Source organism: Lithobates pipiens, unplaced genomic scaffold (genome assembly GCF_037356315.1).
Source record: "Lithobates pipiens isolate NorthernLeopardFrog02 unplaced genomic scaffold, aLitPip1_a1.2 Scaffold_13, whole genome shotgun sequence".
Classification (NCBI taxonomy): Eukaryota; Metazoa; Chordata; class Amphibia; order Anura; family Ranidae; genus Lithobates; species Lithobates pipiens.
The window spans coordinates 268,512,915-268,536,767 of NW_027507718.1; the positions used below are offsets into that span (position 1 = coordinate 268,512,915).

At 41.1% G+C, this 23,853-nt stretch overlaps 1 protein-coding gene across 3 annotated transcripts in view; it reads right to left on the reverse strand.

Moving 5' to 3' along the window:
• Positions 1–826: 826 nt before the first annotated feature.
• LOC143974842 (alcohol dehydrogenase 1-like) overlaps positions 827–23,853 on the reverse strand; it is a 32,210-nt gene continuing 9,183 nt past the window's right edge. For all 3 annotated transcript variants that reach the window (XM_077476595.1, XM_077476596.1, XM_077476597.1), the window contains 7 exons: positions 17,432–17,573; positions 15,826–15,913; positions 14,748–14,967; positions 12,133–12,393; positions 5,790–5,925; positions 4,873–5,014; positions 827–1,088 (listed from right to left, as the gene is read on the reverse strand). In XM_077476595.1, coding sequence (XP_077332721.1) covers positions 1,058–1,088; positions 4,873–5,014; positions 5,790–5,925; positions 12,133–12,393; positions 14,748–14,967; positions 15,826–15,913; positions 17,432–17,573 — 1,020 coding nt within the window. In that variant the 3' untranslated portion in view covers positions 827–1,057. The remainder of the gene's footprint in view (positions 1,089–4,872; positions 5,015–5,789; positions 5,926–12,132; positions 12,394–14,747; positions 14,968–15,825; positions 15,914–17,431; positions 17,574–23,853) is intronic.

The window sequence follows — 23,853 nt, forward strand, 5'->3', positions numbered from 1 at the left end:
AGCCACATGGCACGACCGCGCAATTGTCAGTTAAAGCGACGCAGTGCCGAATCGTAAAAAGGGCTCTGGGCTTTGGCCAGCCAAATGGTCTGGTGCTGAAGTGGTTAAGGAGTCAGCATTGGTCCAGGATCCTCTCCAGACTATGACTGAAAGAGCAGTACCACACCACACATAAGGCCATTCGTATTTTCTCCCTTTCTTTGAATCCCAACTCCAGGTGCCCCCAGAGAGGACCACCTTGACCTCCCAGCAGTATATTTTGCTTTCATTTTTTTTCTTCCTCTTTGGTATTCTCTTGGCAGCGGGTGATCCTCGGCTGATGCAAAGAGCTGCGCCTATGTAATAACATTGGCACCATTCTCTGCATCAATACACTGTGAGTTCAAGGAGCCATGCTCTTCGGAGTTGATTGATAATGGGCATCTGAAGACATCTTATGGCAGCTGAAGAGATACTGTGAGAATAGTGTGTATTCTTTGCAAGCAAGGGCTCAGAGTACTATCCCCCCTTCCCAGTCTAGGTTCTGATGTGAGGGGTTACAGGTGGCTGATATCAAGTCGAATTTGACTGCTTGAGGTGAACAAGTGCATATTTCCCTAAAATTCTGCAATAGGAGTGATTGATAAACATGTTTCCTATTGTGGAAGTACAGCGTGTTTCTCTTTGCTCCTGGCAGCTGAATGTGGGGCAGGGTGGCAAATAAATGACCTCATATACATTTAATGAGTGTGTGGAATTCATCTTTCATTATATTTTCAAATTTGCTTATTTATAATCTATTGTTCTAAAAGGCATACTTGGTAGTATAAAAACAGACACAATTAAGTTTAGTTCAAACTCATAAGCCTTATTTATTGTCAAAAGATAGCTTTATATCAAAGAATAAAATGATTTCATCTTGTTTAGTACAGAATAATCACCAAAGACCCTAGAAAAGTATTATTAAACCCAAACATAAAAATACAATTTTGGTGCTTCAATAAAATTGAAATGATGAGTAGATGACATTGTAGTTGTGAAGAATATCCACAGGACAGCAGGTGTTCTAGTTCTTCCTCTACTTATCCATTATAAGGACTGTGCGGACGCTGTAAGATAGTATTTTAATATTACATTAGCATACTTCATTTTGCCTTTAAATATTTAGTAAATGTTGTGTTCCTTCAAACAACCCAAAAGCTTACCTTTGTTACAGGTAGGTCCATTTTAACACAAGGTTTATTAAAATAAATTCATTTGAATTGATATTTTTTATTGATTAACCACTTAAGGACAGAGCCTCGTTTTGAGATTTGACTTCAACCGCAATTTTAAGTCAGCAGCTACAAACACTGTAGTTGCTGACTTTTAACCTCCCTGGCGGTATGATTATTTCAGATTTTTGATGCTGAAAGCGGTACAATTATTTTGCATGGAAATGTGGCGTTTTATATTGTAGGTCTGTAAAAGAATTACAGAATAAGGAATAATTCACTTAAATCTGTCCAAACAAGAGTCTAGTAGACATCCCGGGTATGATATAGTTTGAAAAACAAAATCATAAATTATAATATAATAAATAAATATAAATAATTATAACAAATAACAATATAATAATAATAATAATAATAATAATAAATATTCAATAATGTAATTAAATCAAAAACACTGAAATTTGCTCAGTTGCAGAATTGTCACTGTCATTACTTTCAGTGTTCGATGACGGATATCCCCACAAATCACTATCGCTCAATTCTGCAAGTGAATCTAAATTATTATTGCTATTTCCTAGCTGGTCTAAAACCACTTTTGATGTAAAGTGACGGTTTTGGTTGCTATGGATAATCTCCAGTTTCCAGGCAGAAAGAACAGTATTTATAATATAAAACTGCATGCAGGGCACTGGACAGACCATTAAGGACAAAAGTTGTGAAATAAATTGATACAGTAATGTAACCTGTAAGATTACAGTGTACTATAAATGTTTTGTGTGTTTTACTTTTTGAATTTGGCGCCCTTCTCCGTCCCCATGCATCGCAACGCTCGCAGAGAACAGAGCTCAGCTCCATGATAGATCGAGCGGAGGACGGCTCGCACACAGTGCAGGGAGACATCACAGGATCCTGGGAACAAGGTAAGTTTGCTGTACCTGGATCCTGAGATGCAATCCCGAGTGTGGCTCGGGGTTACCACTTTTGGTGCTGAAAATCCACCCCAAGCCACACTTGGAAATACCGTCAGGGGGGTTAATAAGGACACTTACCTGTCCAGGGAGCCCACGATGTCGGCCCCCTGAGGCTGATCCATCCTTGCAGGTTCACTGCCCGTTTCCTACTGTGCATGCAGGAGTTGCGCAGCGCTTTGTAAATGGCCAGCTGTCTTCTGGGACACTCACATGTCCCAGAAGACATTGTGGAGGCTCGCTGAAGAAGAGGATATGGCGTCCTGAGCCACGGACCAGATGGATCGGAAATACAGGCTATGCTTAAAGAGGAAGTAAACCCTGATTAATTTACTTCCTCTTTCATTCCCTGCAAAGGCAAAGCATAATGGACTACTATGCATCGCATAGTAGTCCATTATGTGTCACTTACCTGACACAGGAGCCAGCAAAGTCACCGCTGTCCCCTGTAGTCCGGCGCATCCATCTTCTCGGTGGGGTCTCGCAGCTCCGCCGCTGTCATTTGGTGAAGCCGCGATGACGTCACTCCCGCGCATGCGCACGGGAGCCGACACGTGCGGCAGCTCCGGTGCCTGTCTTCGGGCAAATATCTCTTAAACCGTATAGGTTTAGGAGATATTTCTTGGACCTACAGGTAAGCCTTAATCTAGGCTTACCTGTAGGTCAAAGTGTGTTGTAAGGGTTTACAACCACTTTAATAAAAAGGTAAGTTAGAAGAAAAAAATGATTTTTAACTAGCCATTTAATGAGCAGTGGAGAGGTGGTCTTTCATTTAAGACCACCTTTCCAAAGTGGGTGGAATGCCACTTTAAAATAATTTTTTTTTCTACAAAATTACTTAGAACCCCCAAACATTATATATAATTTTTTCTAACAGAGGAGGTCTAGGGCTAGAATTGTTGCTCTTGCTCTAACAATCGCACATGTGTGGTTAGAACCTCACTTTCATATGCAGGAGCTGCTCATTTATGCGTTTGCTTCTGCACACAAGCTCGGTGGGAAGGGGAGCGTTAAAAAATGTATTTTTCCTATTTATTTTACTTTTTACTTTTACACTGTTCTTTTTAACATCCCTTGTAATAGAAAAAAGCATGACAGGACCTCTTAAATATGAGATCTGGGGTCAAAAAGACCTCAGATCTGATATTGCAATGGTATGAGTGGGGGCCATCTTCCCCTCAGTCAGCTCCATACCACAGACCGAGAAGGATCTGATCACCTCCACCCCTACCGACGGCTCCAGCAAGTGGCGGGGGGCACCGAAGCGTGGCGGGCCCTCTTCCGCCACCAATAAAAGTGATCTTGCGCCGAATCCGGGTTTATGGCAGGCAGCTGCTGCCATAACAGAGATATTCCTCTTCAACTAGCCAACATATAACGACGGTTGGCAGTCGGCAAGTGGTTAACTCAATAGACTGAAAGAATAATTGTTTAAAACATGCTAGACTATAACCACAGTGCATCAGACTTACTATACAGTAAAACATTGGTTTGAGAGTAACTTGGTTTGAGAGCGTTTTGCAAGACAAGCTACATTTTTTAATACATTTTGACTTGATAAAAGAGTGATGTCTTGATACAATTAGTGTCATGTCACAACTGAGTATAAAAGAGAAGAGAGGTGCCTCTAAGTGTAGTAATAAGGTAACATTTAATGAAGGTACAACATTTAGCAACATATTGCTACACTTAGAGGCACTGCTCTTTCTTTTTTATACTCTGTAGCTCCTGCTGGATTTTGCTTCTAATAACCCTTGTGGAGGCTTCCATTTGTGGGTGGCCATTTTATGGTTACACAACCTGGTCACATTCCTATAATCTTTTTATATGGACTATAAACTGAAGGACTTATTAATAAATGGTTGTGGAACAAATCATTTGAGTTTCCGTAATTTCTTATAGGAAAATTTGCTTTGATATATAAGTGCTTTGGATTACACGCATGTTTCTGGAACAAATTATGTTCGCAATCCAAGGTTTTACTTTACCTCTCTATATCTCTCTTTTCCTCATTTTTTTTATATATAAACTTGAGTCTATTGTAATTTTAAGATACAATCAATAAAAATAAAAAAAAATCCCAATGATTTTTACATTGAAGTGGCATTAAACCCAAACACTCAAAAATAATATATTGCAGTTTGCCAAACCTTAAAAATGTTGGCTGCCTTCATTTTGTTTTTTAAGCTTTTTACTTTATTTTTTGCCTGACTGTAACACACTTTCTTTTTTTGTGTCTCCAACTTAGGTGGAAGATTATACTTTCAGTTTTGTGCCTTTTGAGATAAAGTTTTTACATAAATAAATGATTTCTGTAATGCTTTAACTGCCACTTTTGCTGGTCTATTGAAAAATAACTGATTTACTGGCAGGATCAACAGGTGAAAATAAAGGAAAAAAAAATCGAAAAAAGAAAACAAATGCAGTCCCAACTTCTAAGCATTAGTAGGTTGACATATAATATTTTTATTTTTGGGTTTAATACCACTTTAGTTCTTTGACAATGGCAACTAAAACAAGACAGTGCTATATTTGCATGAATAGTCATAAAAAAATCACTAGAGCTAAATAAAGTGCTTTTTTGTTACCTCCTAAGCTGAGACAACTGAATTTAAGAGCCACAAAGGGATTAGTTTATTGTTAATTATTATTTGTATATACGATTGTCATGATTTATAACAAGAAAAGTTCCATATTAACAAACTGCTTACCATTTCCCCTGTCTCATGAGGTCAAAACCCTCATTGATCTTTTCAAAGGGCAACTTGCATGTCACCAGCTTGGAGAGGTCAAATTTCTTGGCATGTATGGCATCTTGTACTAAGCCTGGGAATTGCAAGGAGGCCTTAAAATCTGTAAATGAAAGAAGAAAAAGAAATTGCTAGAATTCAAGTCCAAGGTCTTCAGTGTGCATACAGTGATTCCTCGGTTAACAAACACTCCTGTTCTGGAACAACTCGGTTCACGAACAGAAGAGTTCACAAAAATGTTCTTCGGTTCACGAACACGGGTACGGCTACTTACCCTGCTCTAACACATTCATATTGAGAAGAGCAGTACAGGATGAGAGTCTTAGGAGAACCTGTCCACTCAGATAGGGGTTTCTGCCCAATGACTACCATGAGGGTTGGCTCACTTGATTGTGAATCACGTAAAAACAGTTCATATGAATTCTACAACTTTATCACGCCCTCAGATTATCTTTTCCTGGATTCACAGTGCTGTTCTCTGGCCCCTAGATTAGTCGTTTAAATTGGGGGTTGGGATTGTTTCAAACAAGGATTAAAGAGGAGCTATATCTTTTTTTTTCTTTCTTTTTAGATGTACACATGAAAGAGATCAGCTTAATGTTAAAGACGGTATGTAATATACTGTATGCTTAAAATCCTTTTTTTTTGGACATACATTTCATAATTTTACTGTATATATAGACAAAAAAAAAAAAAGTTCAGACTGGAGTAACCTGATTTACATTGAATCCTATGGAAAAATTTGCCTTGGTTCACAACCAATTTGCTCCGCGACCAGAGTCGTTTCACGAATTAAGTTTGCGAACCGAGGCACCACTGTATATATTTTAACACACAGTAAACTGTATTCAGAATGTTGTAAAGGGTAAGTGTTTTACCTCCTAAGAAGGCTCCTTGTAGTGAACGTCCAGTTAGCAGCCACATTACATCTACAACAAGCCTATCTGTGGATTTAGGAACTCCAATGATATTCGCAGATCCATAAGAATAGTGAGTGGACAGAATCATAGATTCCTAAAAAAAAAAAAATGTGCCCCAGTTAGTTACACTCTTTATTAGCTTATTATTAGTTCATTATTTAAATGTATCAATAATTGGCTAATTATTAGATCATTTATTATTTGAACCTGAACATTTTTTCTACTTATATTTTGCCTTTCTTGCTAATACATTTTTTGAAATAAACCTTTGCTTTCGTGATATACCTTATTTTGAACCCATTGATATGATTACTTGGTCTCTTTGCTTTTCTATGCTATGCAGGTAGATCATGGTTGGTGGGAGGGGTCAACAGGGTGCTATAGCTAGCTTCCTGAAAAGATCACAGCACCATGTGTCAGTACTTCTCTCTCAAGTGCCTCAACTCAGATGCAAGCATTGGGTTGGCAATGGAGTTAGACAAAGGTAAAATGCCTTGATGGGTGGATGTCAGTGAGTGTTCAGTGAGAAGTGAGTGTTCCTAGGCAGACTGCAATACATACAGACACACACTGACCCTATTGTATGCACTTTTAAACATGTTTACCAACTAAAACTGCATATATAATAGTTTGTCTGTAATTCTGTAATTGCATTTTAATTGCTCTCTCCCAAACAGCCAAAATACCATCCCCTTTCCTCTCCCATCACCCCATTAGCTACTGTATCAGGACTGAAGAAGATACCAGGTACATCCAGGTAGGGAGGAGCATGTGACTCACGCTCATTCTGCACTTGTGACACTGCTGGTGCCCAGTGATTAGCCTAGGTTTGTTTCTATTGCCCTGATGGCTATACGAAATGGCTAGAGAATGAAATGACGGTAATGTCCTGTACACACGGTCGGAAAATGTGCGATCGTGTGTGGGGTCTATCGGACTTTTTCTTTCGGAATTTCCGACACACAAAGTTTGAGAGCAGGATCTAAAATTGTCCGACAACAAAATCAGATTGTTTAAATTCTGATCATGTGTAGACAATTCAGACGGACAAAGGGCCATGTATGCTCAGAATAAATTATGAGACGGAAGCTATTGGCTACTGGCCTCTTTATAGTCCCGTCGTACGTGGTTTACGTCACCTCGTTCTGAACCATCTGATTTTTCGACAACTTTGTGCAACCATGTGTATGCAAGACAATTTTGGGCCAAAATTCGTCGGCAAAAATCCGATGAATTTTGGCATCGGAATGTCCAACCATGTGTACAGGGCATAAGTGTGTGCCGCTGGGAAGAGGGTCATCCAGGTGAGCCCATGTTACGCTCCCTACACAGGCAAAACATAGGTTCACCTTAAATGGTCAGTCATCTGAACCTGATATTTCAGAGAAAAGTCACCTAATATTTTTCTTTTTTATGCCTCTATGGTGTTCAGATCATTACAATTCTGAGGTCTGTACTCATGCCACAGCCATTATATGAGGTACTACCCTACTTGATAGAACCAGAACTTCCAAAACTCCAAGGTATATGGATAGATACTGAAAGTATTGGAAGGAGCCATAGGGTTGATTTACTAAAGGAAAATAGACTGTTCACTTTGCAAAGGTGATTGGGTCTTCCTTGCAAAGTGAAATTTCACTATGTTTACTAAGCTTTGAGAGAGTTTTCCTTGCAAAATACAATTTCCTTAGCAAAGTGAACAGCCTTTTTGCTTTTAGTAAATCAATCCTATGGCTTCAGGAGCTCTCAAGCCACATACGGTGACTCAGCACACTACACTCAGCCTTTATACTTTTAAGTTAGCTGATTCTTTAATATAAACAAATATGGAAGCAATTTAAATATATGCCTGCAATATAGACCCTGTATAGTAATTCCCAGTGTAATCTTTGTCCTTGTGAAAATCCTTTGTAATAGATTTCACTCATTCTGCAACTTTTATTTTTAAATATCAAGTGGGTCTAAGTACATAGCTACAGCAAAAAAGAATGTGTGCAAATTTCTAGAAAAGGGTTTAAATAGCTTTTCATAGTTAAGATAAATAAGTATTATTGTGTTGTGTTCATCCTCTACAGTAATTTTACTATAGTCATATAATAACTACTGCAGTAGCATTTATCAAATTTTACATTTAGACATTTAGACAACTTCTTTGTCTTCAACAATCCAAGAGGTCCTTTTCAGTGACAACCCGCCCATAGGGGACACAGGGGCGCAAAAACTACTCATCATAAAAAATTTACAAATTAATAAATAAAAATATAATAATAATGGTACTTTAAGTGTGTGCAGGATGCCGGGCACACAAGTGTATGGGATGCATGACATGCTGCAATCACTGAAAAAAAACAAAATACAAAAATAAATAAATAATGTGTATGCAGGGAGCTGGACACACCACTGCTATGGGAAACATGACGTGTTTCCAATCACGTGATTGCAAACAAGAGGCTTTATTGGCTTCCTTTAGAAAGTCGGAGCGCTGAGATCTGCACACAGAACACTCCTATAGCATTGTTCTCTGCAGTGGTTAGTGACTGGTGGGTTTTGTGCCTTTGCATTCGGTTTCTCTGACTCATCCCGGCTGTCTGAATATGGATGACAGGCGACTTGCTGTGAGAGCTGTGAATATAAGAAGGGGGGACATCTGTTGTAAAGGAGGACCCTGATGGTGATATCTGCTGTAAAGAGGGACTCTGATGGGACATCTGCTGTAATGGGGTGCTCTGATGGTAACATCTGCTTTAAGGGGGGCTTTGATGACATCTGCTGTAAAGGGGGGTCTGATGGTGACATCTGATGTAAATGGGGCTCTGATAGTGATATCTGCTGTAATGGGGTGCTCTGATGGTAACATCTGCTGTAAAGGGGGGCTTTGATGGTGACATCTGCTGTAAAGGGGGCTCTGATGACATCTGCTGTAAAGGGGGACTCTGATAGTAACATCTGATGTAAAGGGGGGCTCTGACGGGGACATCTGCTGTAAAGGGGGGCTCTGATGTGACATCTGATATAAAAGGGGGCATTAATGGGGACACCTGCTGTAAAGGGGGACTCTGATGGTGACACTTGCTGTAAAAGAGGACTCTTATGGGGACATCTGCTGTAAAGGGGGGCTCTGATGGGGACACCTGCTGTAAAGGAGGACTTGGATGGGGACATCTGATATAAAGGGGTGCTCTGATGACATCTGCTGTAAAGGGGGGTCTGATGGTGACATCTGATATAAAAGGGGCTCTGATGGTGATATCTTCTGTAAAGGGGGGTTCTGATGGGGACACCTGCTGTAAAGGAGGACTTGGATGGGGACATCTGATATAAAGGGGTGCTCTGATGACATCTGCTGTAAAGGGGGGTCTGATGGTGACATCTGATATAAAAGGGGCTCTGATGGTGATATCTTCTGTAAAGGGGGGTTCTGATGGGGGCATCTGCTGTAATGGGGTGCTCTGATGGTAACATCTGCTGTAAAGGGGGCTTCGATGGTGACATCTGATGTAAAGGGGTGCTCTGATGACATCTGCTGTAAAGGGGCTCTGATGACATCTGCTGTAAAAGGGCATGCCTGCTGTAAAGGGAGACCCTGATTGGGACACCTGATGTAAATGGGAACTTTGATGGGGACACCTGTTGTAAAGGAGGACTCTGATGGTGACATCTGATGTAAAGGGGTGCTCTGATGACATCTGCTGTAAAGGGGGGTCTGATGATGACATCTGATATAAAAGGGGCTCTGATGGTGATATCTTCTGTAAAGGGGGGCTCTGATGGGGGCATCTGCTGTAATGGGGTGCTCTGATGGTAACATCTGCTGTAAAGGGGGGCTTTGATGGTGACATCTGCTGTAAAGGGGGCTCTGATGACATCTGCTGTAAAGGGGGCTCTGATGGTGATATCTGATGTAAAGGAGACTCTGATGGTGACATCTGATGTAAAGGGGGGCTCTGATGGGGACATCTGATGTAAAGGGGGGCTCTGATGTGACATCTGATATAAAGGGGGGCATTGATGGGGACACCTGCTGCAAAGAGGGACTCTGATGGTGGCACTTGCTGTAAAAGAGGACTCTTATGGGGACATCTGCTGTAAAGGAGGACTCTGATGGGGACACCTGCTGTAAAGGAGGACTCTGATGGGGACACTTGCTGTAAAGGAGGACTCTGATGGGGGACACCTGCTGTAAAGGGGTCACCTGCTGTAAAGGGGGACTCTAATGGGGGCATCTGCTGTAAAGGTTGACTCTGATGGGGACATCAGCTGTAAAGGGGAAATCTGATGGGGACATCTGCTGTAAAGGGGCATACCTGCTGTAAAGGGAGACTCTGATTGGGACACCTGATGTAAATGGGAACTCTGATGGGGACACCTGCTGTAAAGGGGGACTCTGATGGTGACATCTGATGTAAAGGAGAGCACCTGCTATAAAGGGGGGTTCTGATTGGGACACCTGATGTAAAGAGGAACTCTGATGAGGACGCCTGATGTATAGGGGGATGCTGATGGGTACACCTGTTGTAAAGGGGGACTCGGATTGGGACACCTGATGTAAAGGGGGGTACCTGCTGTAAAGGGGGACTCTGATTGAGACACCTGATGTAAAGGGGGACTCTGATGAGGACACCTGATGTATAGGGGGGTGCTGATATATAGGGGGCATCTGTTATAAAGGAACACCTGATGTAAAGGGGGGCACCTGCTGTAAAGGGGGACTCTGATTGAGGCATTTTATGTAAAGGGGGTTCTGCTGAGGACAACTTATGTTTGGTGTTTTTTTTTTCTTTTACTTGAAATGTGGATGTGATTGGCCTACTACAACAAGCACTGTGAGGCTGCATATGATGGGCACGGTGAGACTGCCATTGATGGGCACAGTGAGGCTGCATATGATGAGCACAGTGAGACTGCAATTGATGGGCATGGTGAGGCTGCATATGATGAGCACAGTGAGGCTGCAATTGATGGGCACAGTAAGGCTGCATATGATTGGCACAATGAGGCTGCATATGACGGCACAGTGAAGCTGCAATTGATGGGCACAGTAAGGCTGCATATGATTGGCACAATGAGGCTGCATATGACGGGCACAGTGAGGCTGCAATTGATGGGCACAGGCTGCATTTGATGGGCACAGTGAAGCTGCAATTGATGGGCACAGTGAAGCTGCAATTAATGAACACAGTTTTTTCTAGCAGTAATGATATATAATCACCTGATAAATGGCTATTTACAGTCCTGCATTACTAACAGTTTAATTTTTCAGTTGTTTTGGAACCCCCAAAACATTTTCAGCACCAGCCGCCACGGGTCTTTTGTCTCAGACAAATAAGTTGTCTGAATGCTATATTTTGGTACACGCTATTATAAGAGATGTAACTACTGTATATGTTTGGGATTAATTTCCCGTTCTGATTTTAATCTTTGAATATATATATTTTTTGTTCCATAGATGTTTTATTGAAAAAGACAAATTGTACAAATTACAAAACATTAGGCTGCAAATAGCAGTTAAGGCAGCATACAATAGAAGACACATAAAGCTTCCAAGTGAATTCAGAAGGAGCATGTCTGCAACATGTTAACTAGCTTAACAAACAATCCGCTAGGGAGCACAATAAGCCTAAGATCAAAATAATAAGAGACAATGAGCAGAAAAATAAAAAGCATTGTCATTCAAAGTTTGCCTCACCCATTAGGCCTCATGCACACCGGACTTTATTAAAAAAGCCAGTAATGTTAGCTGTAGAAAGCTGTAGTTGTAGAGCGAGTTTTTCATTGTTTTTGTAGTAGCTTTTTCAGCGTTTTCAGCATCTTTAGGCATTTTTTAGTTGTAATGTTTTCTTTGCTTTTAGAAAAACTATAACTATAAAAATGCTGATCAATGCTAAATAGCCACGTTGTTCAGCGTGCTTAAGCTGTTTTCATCTTTTTTCAGAGTTAGAGCTGAAAAACTACTCTTAAAACCCACTAGTTCTGTTAGTTTTTTCCAGCTAGAAAACACGCCTGCCAAAAATTGCTGGTAACAGCCTATGTGTGCATGGACAGATAGGATAACATGATGGAGAGTTTATTGACTGCAGGAAAAAATGTCTGAAGCCAAAAAAACAGCAGCTGTAAAAACATCAAGTGTGCATGAGGCCTTACAGTCAGCTCTTTCTATATTTTAACCATGGAATGAAGGTTTTATAAATGTTGTCCTCCCTGGTACCAGTAAAGTCTGTAGGCTCTTTTTTGTGCTTTGATTAAGTTTTATACGGATAAAGGAATGACAAGCTAAACAATTTCCTATATATTTATCTCTTACCATGACATCAACTTTGCCAATGCATTCAAATCCATAGTCTGCTCCTCCTTCAGTCATTTCCACAATAACTTCATGGATTGGTTTGTCACAGTCATTTGGATTGATGCAATCAGTACATCCCAATTCTTTAGCTCTGCTAAATTTGGTTGGATTGATGTCTACACCAATTATCCTGGAAGCACCAGCAACTTTGCAACCCATGACAGCAGACATTCCAATTCCACCCAAACCAAACACAACACATGTGGTCCCTGGTTTCACCTAGGAAAGAACACAGTCATTAAAATGGTATTAGGGTACTGTATGAGGATTATACTCTTAAATATGAACCTTAATTATAATAGCTATGGCTATTTTACCTGTTGAGAGAACTATTCAATAAATCCTACAGCTTGTAAATTTCGATTTTTTTCTTGTAACGTCACAAGATCTGTAGATTTTAGAGTTTCAATTTTATCAGCCATAAACAATTAAGTAGAACTGAATCATCCATGAGCCAATAGATTTGCTTAAGGCTTGGTGGATGTCCAGGGTGACTAGCTACAATGTGTATGCTCCTGTAGTAAACCAAGGGGATAGAACAACTGATCAAAGCTCTGCACCTGCCTGTTTCTTCATAAAGGGGGATACACTTGTAGAAAGCTGATGTTTGGTGGGGCCATGACAGTGCAGACAATCCAAATGGGGTTGATATGTGCCTACTGCAGTCCTTATCAATGCTAACTAAAGAAGTTGTGGGGGAAAGGGCAACGTTTCCTTGCCTTAGGCCTCATTCTTTCTTAATGCATCTCTGCAGTTACCACTTTGCAGAATGTGGATGTTAAATCTATGATAATTTTCAATACAATCTTCTGACAGAAAATCTAAGCATCTTAAACCCAGCACATTGCACTGACTATAATCCTAGGAAGCCATTTGCAATTTATGAAAAAAATTATTTTGCCATACCTGTAAATTACATTTCTTGGAGAACAGTACAGGACACAGGCAAAGTATTTATAAACCCTGGGTTATAGGCTTGTACCTTCAGATGATGGACAATGGCAAAGCTGTTGAGGACCTGCCCCATGCCTCACTCTATTAGTCTTAATTTTTGTGGCAAGCCATGAAGAGTAACCAAGGAACAGAGAATGTGTCCTGTCCTGTATACCAACATATGAAGTTTAGAGATATATAAATGTATATCAGGATGCAGGAATTGTATTCATAGACCCGGGGACATCCCCAAGCATTGAATTAGATGGGGTGGGTAAAACACAGGCAACAGGAATGTGCAACAGGTCCACACATAAAGAATTGACTAACCCAACAAGATGACGGATTGCCCCAGAATGGCTGTAGAAGGAGGACCTCCTTAGAGGTGGCATTACATAATTGAAAGAGGGGTAGGCATTTGACATAGATGATCTGTTCAGCTGGTGCTGATGGGAGGAATACAGAATGCCACTAGGAGAATCTGGGAAGGAGACTTCCCACAGGCTGTTTTTTATGGTTTGGCACTTTAGAAGAACCCCTGATAAAAAGGCTTTTGCCTATTTGATGACATAAAAGGTGTACTGCCCTGTAATAAGGAAGTTTGTAATAGTGCTACACTATTTTCAAGAGGAAAGGAAGGCATTCCCTTTATGGTGGTGCCAGAGATGTCAAGAATATCAGAGGCTTGGAGGCTGCTTGGAAGTTAGTCAAAAAGAAGAATCCACCATGGGTATTAATTGATACATTCCATGGCTGAGCTCTTTTGATGTATAGACCCTCAGAGTGTACAAAATGTTGAAAGGAGATTGGATTTGAATTGGAGCTATAGGATCTACTCTGAACAATCTCAGTCTTGAAACCTATTTTTTGTACACCTAGAGAAAAAGGATAGGGGTAGCCCACGTCCTATAACAAGGGTGTAAGGTACAGATCTGGGACAAACTGAAAAGGGCCTAGTTGAAAGGAAAGGCATATCATGAAAACACACCATTATTGGAGGTGATCAAGAATTTACGTTTACATTCTAATTAGGGCTTTGTTTGCTTGGCGAGTCAAAGAATCTCAGGGAAGATAACCTATGCCTAGAAATGGTTAATATCCACGACCCATAAAGCATGAGGGTTCGAAAGATATAAAATATTCCTTGGTAATTCGAAATTGGGGATATATAGGAACCTTGATTTCTTAAAGTTTTTTGGTCTGTAAGCAAGGATAAAACAGGGCTGGGTTTAACAGAGACCCTGGGAGGTAGTACCTAACTCAGGGCTTTTATAGATGAGTAAACTTACTGCCATATGATACTTAAGACCTCTTTTTTCCATTTTATGGGTATAGAATTCTATCTGCATCAAGAAACATGCATGAGTTTGGAAAGGTTTACAGAACCATGAAATACATTCCAAACATCATCTCTATTAAAACAAGTGCCCCAGGGTGTCAAGTCTTCAAGAGCTTTGCCAGTGTCCAATGACCTGAAAACACGAGTCTATAACCCAGGGTATATGAATATTATGCTTGTGTCTTGTACTGTACAAATACTTTCTTTTGACCTCCTGATTCCTGATTGTTCATCTTTGTTGAATATTTCATAACACGTCAATCTGTAATTTGCAATATGGAATATATTTACTCAAACTTACTTTGGCAGTGTTAAGTACTGTTCCGTAGCCAGTGGAGAATCCACAACCAATAAGGCACACTTCATCCAAATTTGCTTTAGGATCGATCTTAACACATGCAAATTCATCCACACAAGTGTATTCTGTAAATGTACTGCAGGACATGAAGTTGTAAATCTGTTTTCCATTGATGGAAAATCGGGTGGTTTTGTCAAGCATGAGCCCTTTGTTTTTGCCAACACTGTAATGAAAACATTTAATAATGGTTTATCACAATTTTTGTTCAACTTATTTGCATCTTATACTTTAATAGACTGAAAAGATAAAGTTAGCTAAGCAGCTGCCTTCCATTTTGTTAGGACTAGCCTGTAACTGGATCATTACTTGTGTCTTCAGGGGATACATTTTAGGCAAAGATCATGGGAAAACATGCACTGGCCTGGTAGGAGCATGACTTCCACTGGAGATAAGGACAATTCCATGCACTTCTGCACTAGCAGACAACCCAAATCTTGTTTGATAACTTATGGGACCAACACCACTTCATCTAAAGTAATATGGGCCATCACTGCATCCACCACCTTTGTATAGGGAATGCGACACTTCCACTGCCTGATATATTTTTTGTGCCCATCACTTATTTAAAAGAAAAATCATTGGGCAAAAAGTTCATAGATGGACGCAACTGTGAAGGTCTAGGAATGCCCCACCCCCCAAAACAAAACAAAACGTATTGCCCTATTGGGGCTAACCATGGTTCACCGAAGATGCAAGTTATAAACAATAGTATTTTGTCCACGAAGGTTCTCTTTTATCAAGGTCATTACATAGATATTAATTAGTCACATTCAACTGAACTTGTTCCTTTAAAGGGATTTTTTAATTGAGCCAAGTTTCTCCTTCAGTTTAGATGAGTGTCAAGAACATAATTACAGGTTTGCCATATTTTGCCAAACTAGTAATTAAAAAAAAAAGTACACAGACTCAAAGATCATAGTAAAATGTCCTGGCAAGGTGAAGAGTATACTATATCAGTTGTTGTTGCGCCTAGTTGTGTATCTCCAGAATGAAGAAAAATATAAATAATTAAATAACTTACTCATTGTCTACACAGAAGTTGCTGTCCTCATGCAAGCAGCTTTTACACTTCATACACATTGGACTGCACAATGCAATAACATGATCTCCTGTAAAAAATAAAAAAAAGTATCTTGCAATAAGAAAAAAAAAAGATTTAAAAGATTCCCAGAGAGTTGAGGTTTTTAACTGGTGTCTACAATTTGTTCTTAGGAGGGCCACAAGTCTTCCATGGTGCTTTCCCACAATTGTTTTAGTTTGATAAATAGCATTTGAGCTATCTCATGTGTGGTGAAATTGGTGGATCAGTGGCTTACAGTCAGGGGTTGCAAAGGTCGAAATTGAGACCTGGCCCATGCTCCAGGGGGGCCCGTATAGCCACCTTGTCACATTGGATTTTGCAGGGGTGGGGGCAATTATAGGATCTGATCCCCTGTATAGCTCAGCCTACAGCAGCTGAATGCCAGATTCTCCTACTCTTCCTTCCACTACTTTCAGCTGCATACAGGAGATCAGTTCCTTGCCCCCTGCCACACCAATCATCCTGTCTGTGCTCTCTACACTGATTGCATGTCTGTGTCTGTTGACTGGGCCCATGTGTGCTCCCACCCCCCTCTCACAGCTCTGCCTGCTTCCCCCTCCCCTCTGTTTACTATGCTTTCGCTTATAAATGAACAGGAAAGCTGTGCAGAGCTCTTCATGTTCATTCATGCTGTGCAGCTGAGACTGCAGAAAGTAACTGGGGAATGTGTTTCCTTAATCCCTTTCTCTGTCTTAAAAGTGAGTCTTCAGGGACCTATTTAGACCCCTAAAATGTCACAAAAGCCCTCCCCCCTTCCCCCAGAAGCATTATGAAAAAAATAAAAAAAATTGAAATGGCAACAAATTAAAAAAATATATATAATTAAAAATGTAAAGAATGAAAAAAAAAACGAAGGGCACATTCAGACGGGTTCTCTGGGGTGGTACATTGGTACATATTTTCCTTCCTTAGGACTGCCACTCTGATGTCTGTACTGCAGCTTTACCAACACAGTGAAAGATAGTGTTATCTTTCTGCTGGTTCAACATCAGGCTGTCTCTTGTGTGTGCGAAGAACTTGCCGCCTCTGGACTGCACGGTTGCACACCTATTTGTCCCTTTGGGCTCTCCCAGCCAAAGTGGATCATATGTTATTGTTTTTATTTCTTTTCCATGCTATTCCAATGAACCCTGTATATAAAGATAAAGTCACTCAAAATAAATATACCCTGATGAAGGAAAATATGTACCAATAAAAATTACCAAAACATGTCGGGAAGCACGCTACAAATCTTCATGGACTGACCTCAGCTTGACTCTGGCAGTGGCTAGATTATTAGCCTTTTATATATATATCTATGTATAATTAATTCATTTGGTGTATCCTGTATATTTTAAAGGGACTGTTTTTTGATGATAAAATTCATCTTTTGTACCGTACTTAATAAAAGTGGCACTTGGTTGCCTTTTATATACTTCATTACTCCCATTTCTGCCTTAAAAGTCCAAGGGGGCAGCTCTTATTGCACCTGTTGCGTGTTCTCTCTTTCAATCTAATAAAATACATTACAGTATTTGTGAGTTATTTTAAAGGTAATTGCAGATACCTGGTTTAACCTTTGTTACTCCTTGTCCGATACTCTCAACAATTCCAGCTCCTTCATGGCCCAAAATAACAGGAAAATTTAGGCTGGCCATACCGTTTGAGAGGGCATGGTCATCAGTGTGGCAGATTCCACTGGCAACGATCTAAGAAATCAAACACATCCATCATAAAAATTGTTCATATATTACATACATTATATACAATGTACCTAACAAGCATGTACAACTGGGCCTGATTTACTAAATGTGACTTAATGTGAATGCAAATATCTAATGGCATGTAGAGGAAACTCTAATGTTTCACACTTCCCTGTGCATGCTTTACAGTTTAGGTTTTAGGCTAATGTAAATCCAAGCCAATTGAAAATTCAAAAAATTCAATCAACAGTAATAAAAGAAAATTGATCATTTTAAAACTTTCAATCTCATTGGGGAAAATATCCTACCATCTGAGTGGGTGACATCTCATAGCAGCCAGCCCTGTTGCACAAATCCCTACAGTTGTACCTGTTTTATGACCGGCCATGAATCGGATTCTTAACCCTTGTACACACGGTCGGACATTCCGACAACAAAATCTGTTGCATACACACAGTCAGACAAAGTTGTCGGAAAATCCGATCGTTCAGAACGTGATGACGTTATTTCATTATGACAGCACTACGTTCAGGCTAGTAGCCAATAGCTTTGGTCTAGGAATTTGATCTGAGCATGCGTGGCACTTTGTCCGATCGGAATTCTCTACAAACGATCGGACAAAGTCCAATCGGATCATGGTGTTGGAAAGTTTTATAGCCATCGGAATATCTGACCATGTGTACAAGGGCTTAGACAGGAAGAATGCACAACAAGGAATCATGTGACAGGAGGTTGCACTACCACCCATTAGTATTATTACAAATCTGCAGAATCTGTTATAAAACATTGTATCATTTCCAGGTTAAAGTCAATTTCCAGCCAATTGTTTTGCAATTTTAGGCTTCATAGGCATTTCCCTTCCGGAAGTGGGATCATTTGAACCCGAAAACCCACTGGCTTTAATGACATACAATTTAATCTGAACTCTACATGTTCCGGTATTGGCACTTTCTTCCTTGCACACCCAGGGCAAGAAAAATCAGAGCAGGTGGTTTATGGTGCTATGCAGCACACATGTTGCTTTGCCTAGTTTATACTATATATATATATATATATATATATATATATATATATATATATATATATATATATAATTATTTATAAGGAAAGTATTTATGTTCATTTGGTAATTACAAAACATATCCAAAGGTAAGAATCTTTAACTGCTAAACACATCAATGGGTACAATACACTAAGCAATATTTTACTGCATCCGCGTATGCAGTAAAATGCGCACATACGCACAACGTTTACAAATAAGATTCACAAAGAAACCCTCCTTAAAATCTTGCATGCGTGTATATGTTTCCAAAGTATGCCTTAGATACAGTATGAAATCATGCGGTAAGTTATAGCAAGCATCTATCTGATAGGATGCTTTTCCAAAAAAGTGTAAGGCAGCCAGCAATTTAGTTAGTCATGGCTGTTATGGCGTGGTTTCTCTATGTTGAGGGCTCAAGATACCCTATAAGTTGGGTATAAAGTTCCATGATAAGTGGCTAGGATAACATGAACTGCTTAGATACGCTGAATATCTTCAGGGTATAAGTATCAGTCAACTGATCCAGCAGTGTGCACTCTTTCCTTTATCCTTCCTGGCGGTATGATTATTTCAGATTTTAGGTGCTGAAAGCGGTACCATTATTTTGCATGAAAATTTGGCGTTTTATATTGTAGTCCTGTAATTCTTAGCAATAACTCACTTAAACCTGTCCAAACCAGAGTCTAGTAGACATCCCGGGTATGATAAAGTTTGAAAAATGAAATCATAAATTATAATATAATAAATAACTATAAATAATTATACCAAATAATAATATAACAATAATAAAAGTTATTCAATAATGTAATCAAATCAAAAACACTGAAATTTGCTCAGTTGCAGAATTGTCACTGTCATTACTTTTCAGTATTTGATGACAGATCTCCCCACAAATCACTATCCCTCAATTCTGCGAGTGATTCTAATTTATTATCGCTGTTTTCTAGATGGTCTAAAACCATTTTTGATGTAAAGGGACAGCTTTGGTTGCTATGGACAATCTCCAGTTTCCAGGCATAAAGAACAGTTTTTATGTTATAAAACTGCATGCAGGACACTGGGCAGACCACTAGGGACAAAGGGGATGTGAAATTATTACATACAGCAATGTAGTCTGTAAGATTACATTATACTGTATGTAATGTGTGTGTTTCACTCTTTGAATTTGGCGCCGTTCTCCATCCTCGTGTGTCGCAACGCTCGCAGGGAATGGAGATCGGCTCCGTGACAGATCGAGCGGAGCACGGCTCGCTCGTACAGTGGGGGGGGGGACATCGCTGGATCCAGGGGAGAAGGTAAGTAAACCCTGCCTGCATTCAGCGATGCGGTCTCGAGTCTGGCTCGGGGTTACTGCTTTTGGATCCACCCCGAGCCAGACTCGGGAATACCGCCAGGTGCGTTAAAAGGACCTCTTGAGATCTTCTCCTCCTCTTCTGCACTGCTTTAAATTCCAGAAGACTGGATTCAAAGAGCTCCTTTCATCTTTGCTTCATCTCTTTTTGGAGGCTGCTGTCTGCCAGCCTTCAGAAACAACTCCTTACTAAAATCTAGCTGACACTTGCTCCAGCTTACACTTCCCCACCTATTTTTTAAACCAATCACTGGGGGTTCTGACCATTGCCATAGTTATCACAAGCTTGGACTAGTACTTAACCACTTTCAGACCGGACCATTTTGCTGGTAAATGACCAGAGGTCTTTTTACACTTTGGCACTGCGCTGCTTTAACTGGTAATTGCGCGGTCATGCAATGTTGTACCCAAACAAAATTTGCGTCCTTTTCTTCCCACAAATAGAGCTTTCTTTTGATGGTATTTGATTGCCTCTGCGATTTTTATTTTTTGCGATATAAACGTAAAAAGACCGCAAATTTTGAAAAAAAATGATATTTTCTACTTTTTGTTATTAGAAAAATCCAATAAACTCAATTTTAGTCATACATTTAGGCCAAAATGTATTCAGCCACATGTCTTTGGTAAAAAAAAAGTCAATAATTGTATATTTATTGGTTTGCGCAAAAGTTGTCACATCTACAAACTAAGGTACGTTTTCTGGAATTTACGCAGCTTTTAGTTTACGACTGCCTATCTCATTTCTTGAGGTGCTAAAATGGCAGGGCAGTACAAAACCCCCCCAAATGACCCCATTTTGGAAAGTAGACCCCCTAAGGAAATTGATAAGAGGCATGTTGAGCCCATTGAATATTTTATTTTTTTGCCTCAAGCGATTGAATAATGACAAAAAAAAAAATTTTTTTTTTTTTTTACACAAAGTTGTCACTAAATGATATATTGCTCACACATGCTATGGGCGTATGTGAAATGACACCCCAAAATAAATTCTGCTGCTTCTCCTGAGTATGGGGATACCACATATGTGGGACTTTTTGGGAGCCTAACCGCGTACGGGGCCCCGAAAACCAAGCACCGCCTTCAGGCTTTCTAAGGGCGTAAATTTTTGAGTTCACGTCTCACTACCTATTACAGTTTTGAAGGCCATAAAATGCCAAGATGGCACAAAACCCCCACAAATGACCCCATTTTAGAAAGTAGACACCCCAAGCTATTTGCTGAGAGGCATGTTGAGTTCATGGAATATTTTATATTTTGCCACAAGTTGCGGGAAAATTACAAACTTTTTTTTTTTTTTTTTTTTTTAACAAAGTTGTCACTAAATGATATATTGCTCATGCATGCCATGGGCATATGTGAAATGACACCCCAAAATAAATTCTGCTGCTTCTCCTGAGTACGGGGATACCACATATGTGGGACTTTTTGGGAGCCTAGCCGCGTACGGGGCCCCGAAAGCCAAGCACCGCCTTCAGGCTTTCTAAGGGCGTAAATTTTTGAGTTCACTTCTCACTACCTATTACAGTTTTGAAGGCCATAAAATGCCAAGATGGCACAAAACCCCCACAAATGACCCCATTTTAGAAAGTAGACACCCCAAGCTATTTGCTGAGAGGCATGTTGAGTCCATGGAATATTTTATATTTTGCCACAAGTTGCGGGAAAATTACAAACTTTTTTTTTTTTTTTTTTTTTTTCACAAAGTTGTCACTAAATGATATATTGCTCACGCATGCCATGGGCATATGTGAAATGACACCCCAAAATAAATTCTGCTGCTTCTCCTGAGTATGGGGATACCACATATGTGGGACTTTTTGGGAGCCTAGCCGCGTACGGGGCCCCGAAAACCAAGCACCGCCTTCAGGCTTTCTAAGGGCGTTACAGTTTTGAAGGCCATAAAATGCCAAGATGGCACAAACCCCCCCCAAATGACCCCATTTTGGAAAGTAGACACCCCTAAATTTAGGGGTACACTAGTGAGACTAGGTAATAAATGGCGGGTTCCCTGAAACTATAAAAAAATAACTAACCAACCAGCGTCACCTGTAACAGTTATATGGTGATCACTGGTGAAAGGGTTAACTAGGGGGCAATTAGGGGGCTTTATGCGGTAGTATATGGGGGTCCCTGGCGCTATAAAAAGCTGCAGCGAACCTAAATACCTACCTGCCTAACTAGCGTCACCTGTGACACTAATACAGCGATCAGAAAAACGATCGCTTATTAGGCTGGGTTCACACTGGAGCGATGCGGGAACGCCACGAATGCGCGGCGGGTTCCCGCATCGCATGCCTCCCGGCGGCAGTTCACACTGCCCTATGCGAACTGCTGGGAGTGTCAGTGAAATGTTACTGACACCCCCAGATCAGTTCGCATATCGCAGTGCGATCTGCAAACTCGGATCGCATGGTGTGAACACCCATGCGATCCGATTCTGCTGCGGGCCAAAAAAAGGGTCCCGTGCGAATTTGCGGCGGGTGCGGCGGGTGCGGCGAATGGCTGAACTCGAATCGCACAGAGATCGGATGTGATTTGCACTGCAGTGCGGTGCGAATCACATCCGTTCTCATAAACCGCTGCAATGTGAACCCAGCCTTAGTGACACTGGCGACGGGGGGTGATCACGGGGTTAAACCTTTATTGGGGGGGTTAGGGGGGTACCTTAGAACTAAAGGGGGCTAACCCTAACTGCCCTAACAGTTATTAGTCACAAATGACACCCGCCGGGTGATCAGGGGGTTAAACCTTTATTAGGTAATAAATGGCGGGTGCCCTGAAACTATAAAAAAATAACTAACCAACCAGCGTCACCTGTAACAGTTATATGGTGATCACTGGTGAAAGGGTTAACTAGGGGGCAATCAGGGGGCTTTATGCGGTAGTATATGGGGGTCCCTGGCGCTATAAAAAGCTGCGGCGAACCTAAATACCTACCTGCCTAACTAGCGTCACCTGTGACACTAATACGGCGATCAGAAAAATGATTGCTTATTAGGCTGGGTTCACACTGGAGCGATGCGGAAACGCCGCGAATCCGCGGCGGGTTCCCGCATCGCATGCCTCCCGGCGGCAGTTCACACTGCCCTATGCGAACTGATGGGAGTGTCAGTGAAATGTTACTGACACCCCCAGATCAGTTCGCATATCGCAGTGCGATCTGCAAACTCGGATCGCATGGTGTGAACACCCATGCGATCCGATTCTGCTGCGGGCCAAAAAAAGGGTCCCGTGCGAATTTGCGGCGGGTGCGGCGGGTGTGGCGGGTGCGGCGGGTGCGGTGAATGGCTGAACTCGAATCGCACAGAGATCGGATGTGATTTGCACTGCAGTGCGGTGCGAATCACATTCGTTCTCATAAACCGCTGCAATGTGAACCCAGCCTTAGTGACACTGGCGACGGGGGGTGATCACGGGGTTAAATCTTTATTGGGGGGGTTAGGGGGGTACATTAGAACTAAAGGGGGCTAACTCTAACTGCCCTAACAGTTATTACAGTCACAAATGACACCAATGCAAAAAAAAAAAAAAAAAAAATGACATTGGTGTCACTGTGACTGGGGGGCAGGGGTAATTGGGGGGGTGATCGGGGGGTAAAGGGGGGGTGTGAGTGTGCCTGGCATGTTCTACTGTGTGTGTAGAGTGTTGGTGCAACTTACTGATCCGCTCTCCTCCGTGTCGGAACGAAAAATACCGACACGGAGGAGAGAATACATCACTTCCTCTCCTGTGTTTACATTACAGGAGAGGAAGTGATGTCACCGGGGATTTCTATTCGTCGGGAGCGATCGCGAGGGGGTGGCCATGAATGAATGGCCGTCCCCTCGTCCGGGATCGCTCCCGAACGAATACCGACCGCCGCAGGCACCGGGCGGGGGCCCGATCGGGCCCCC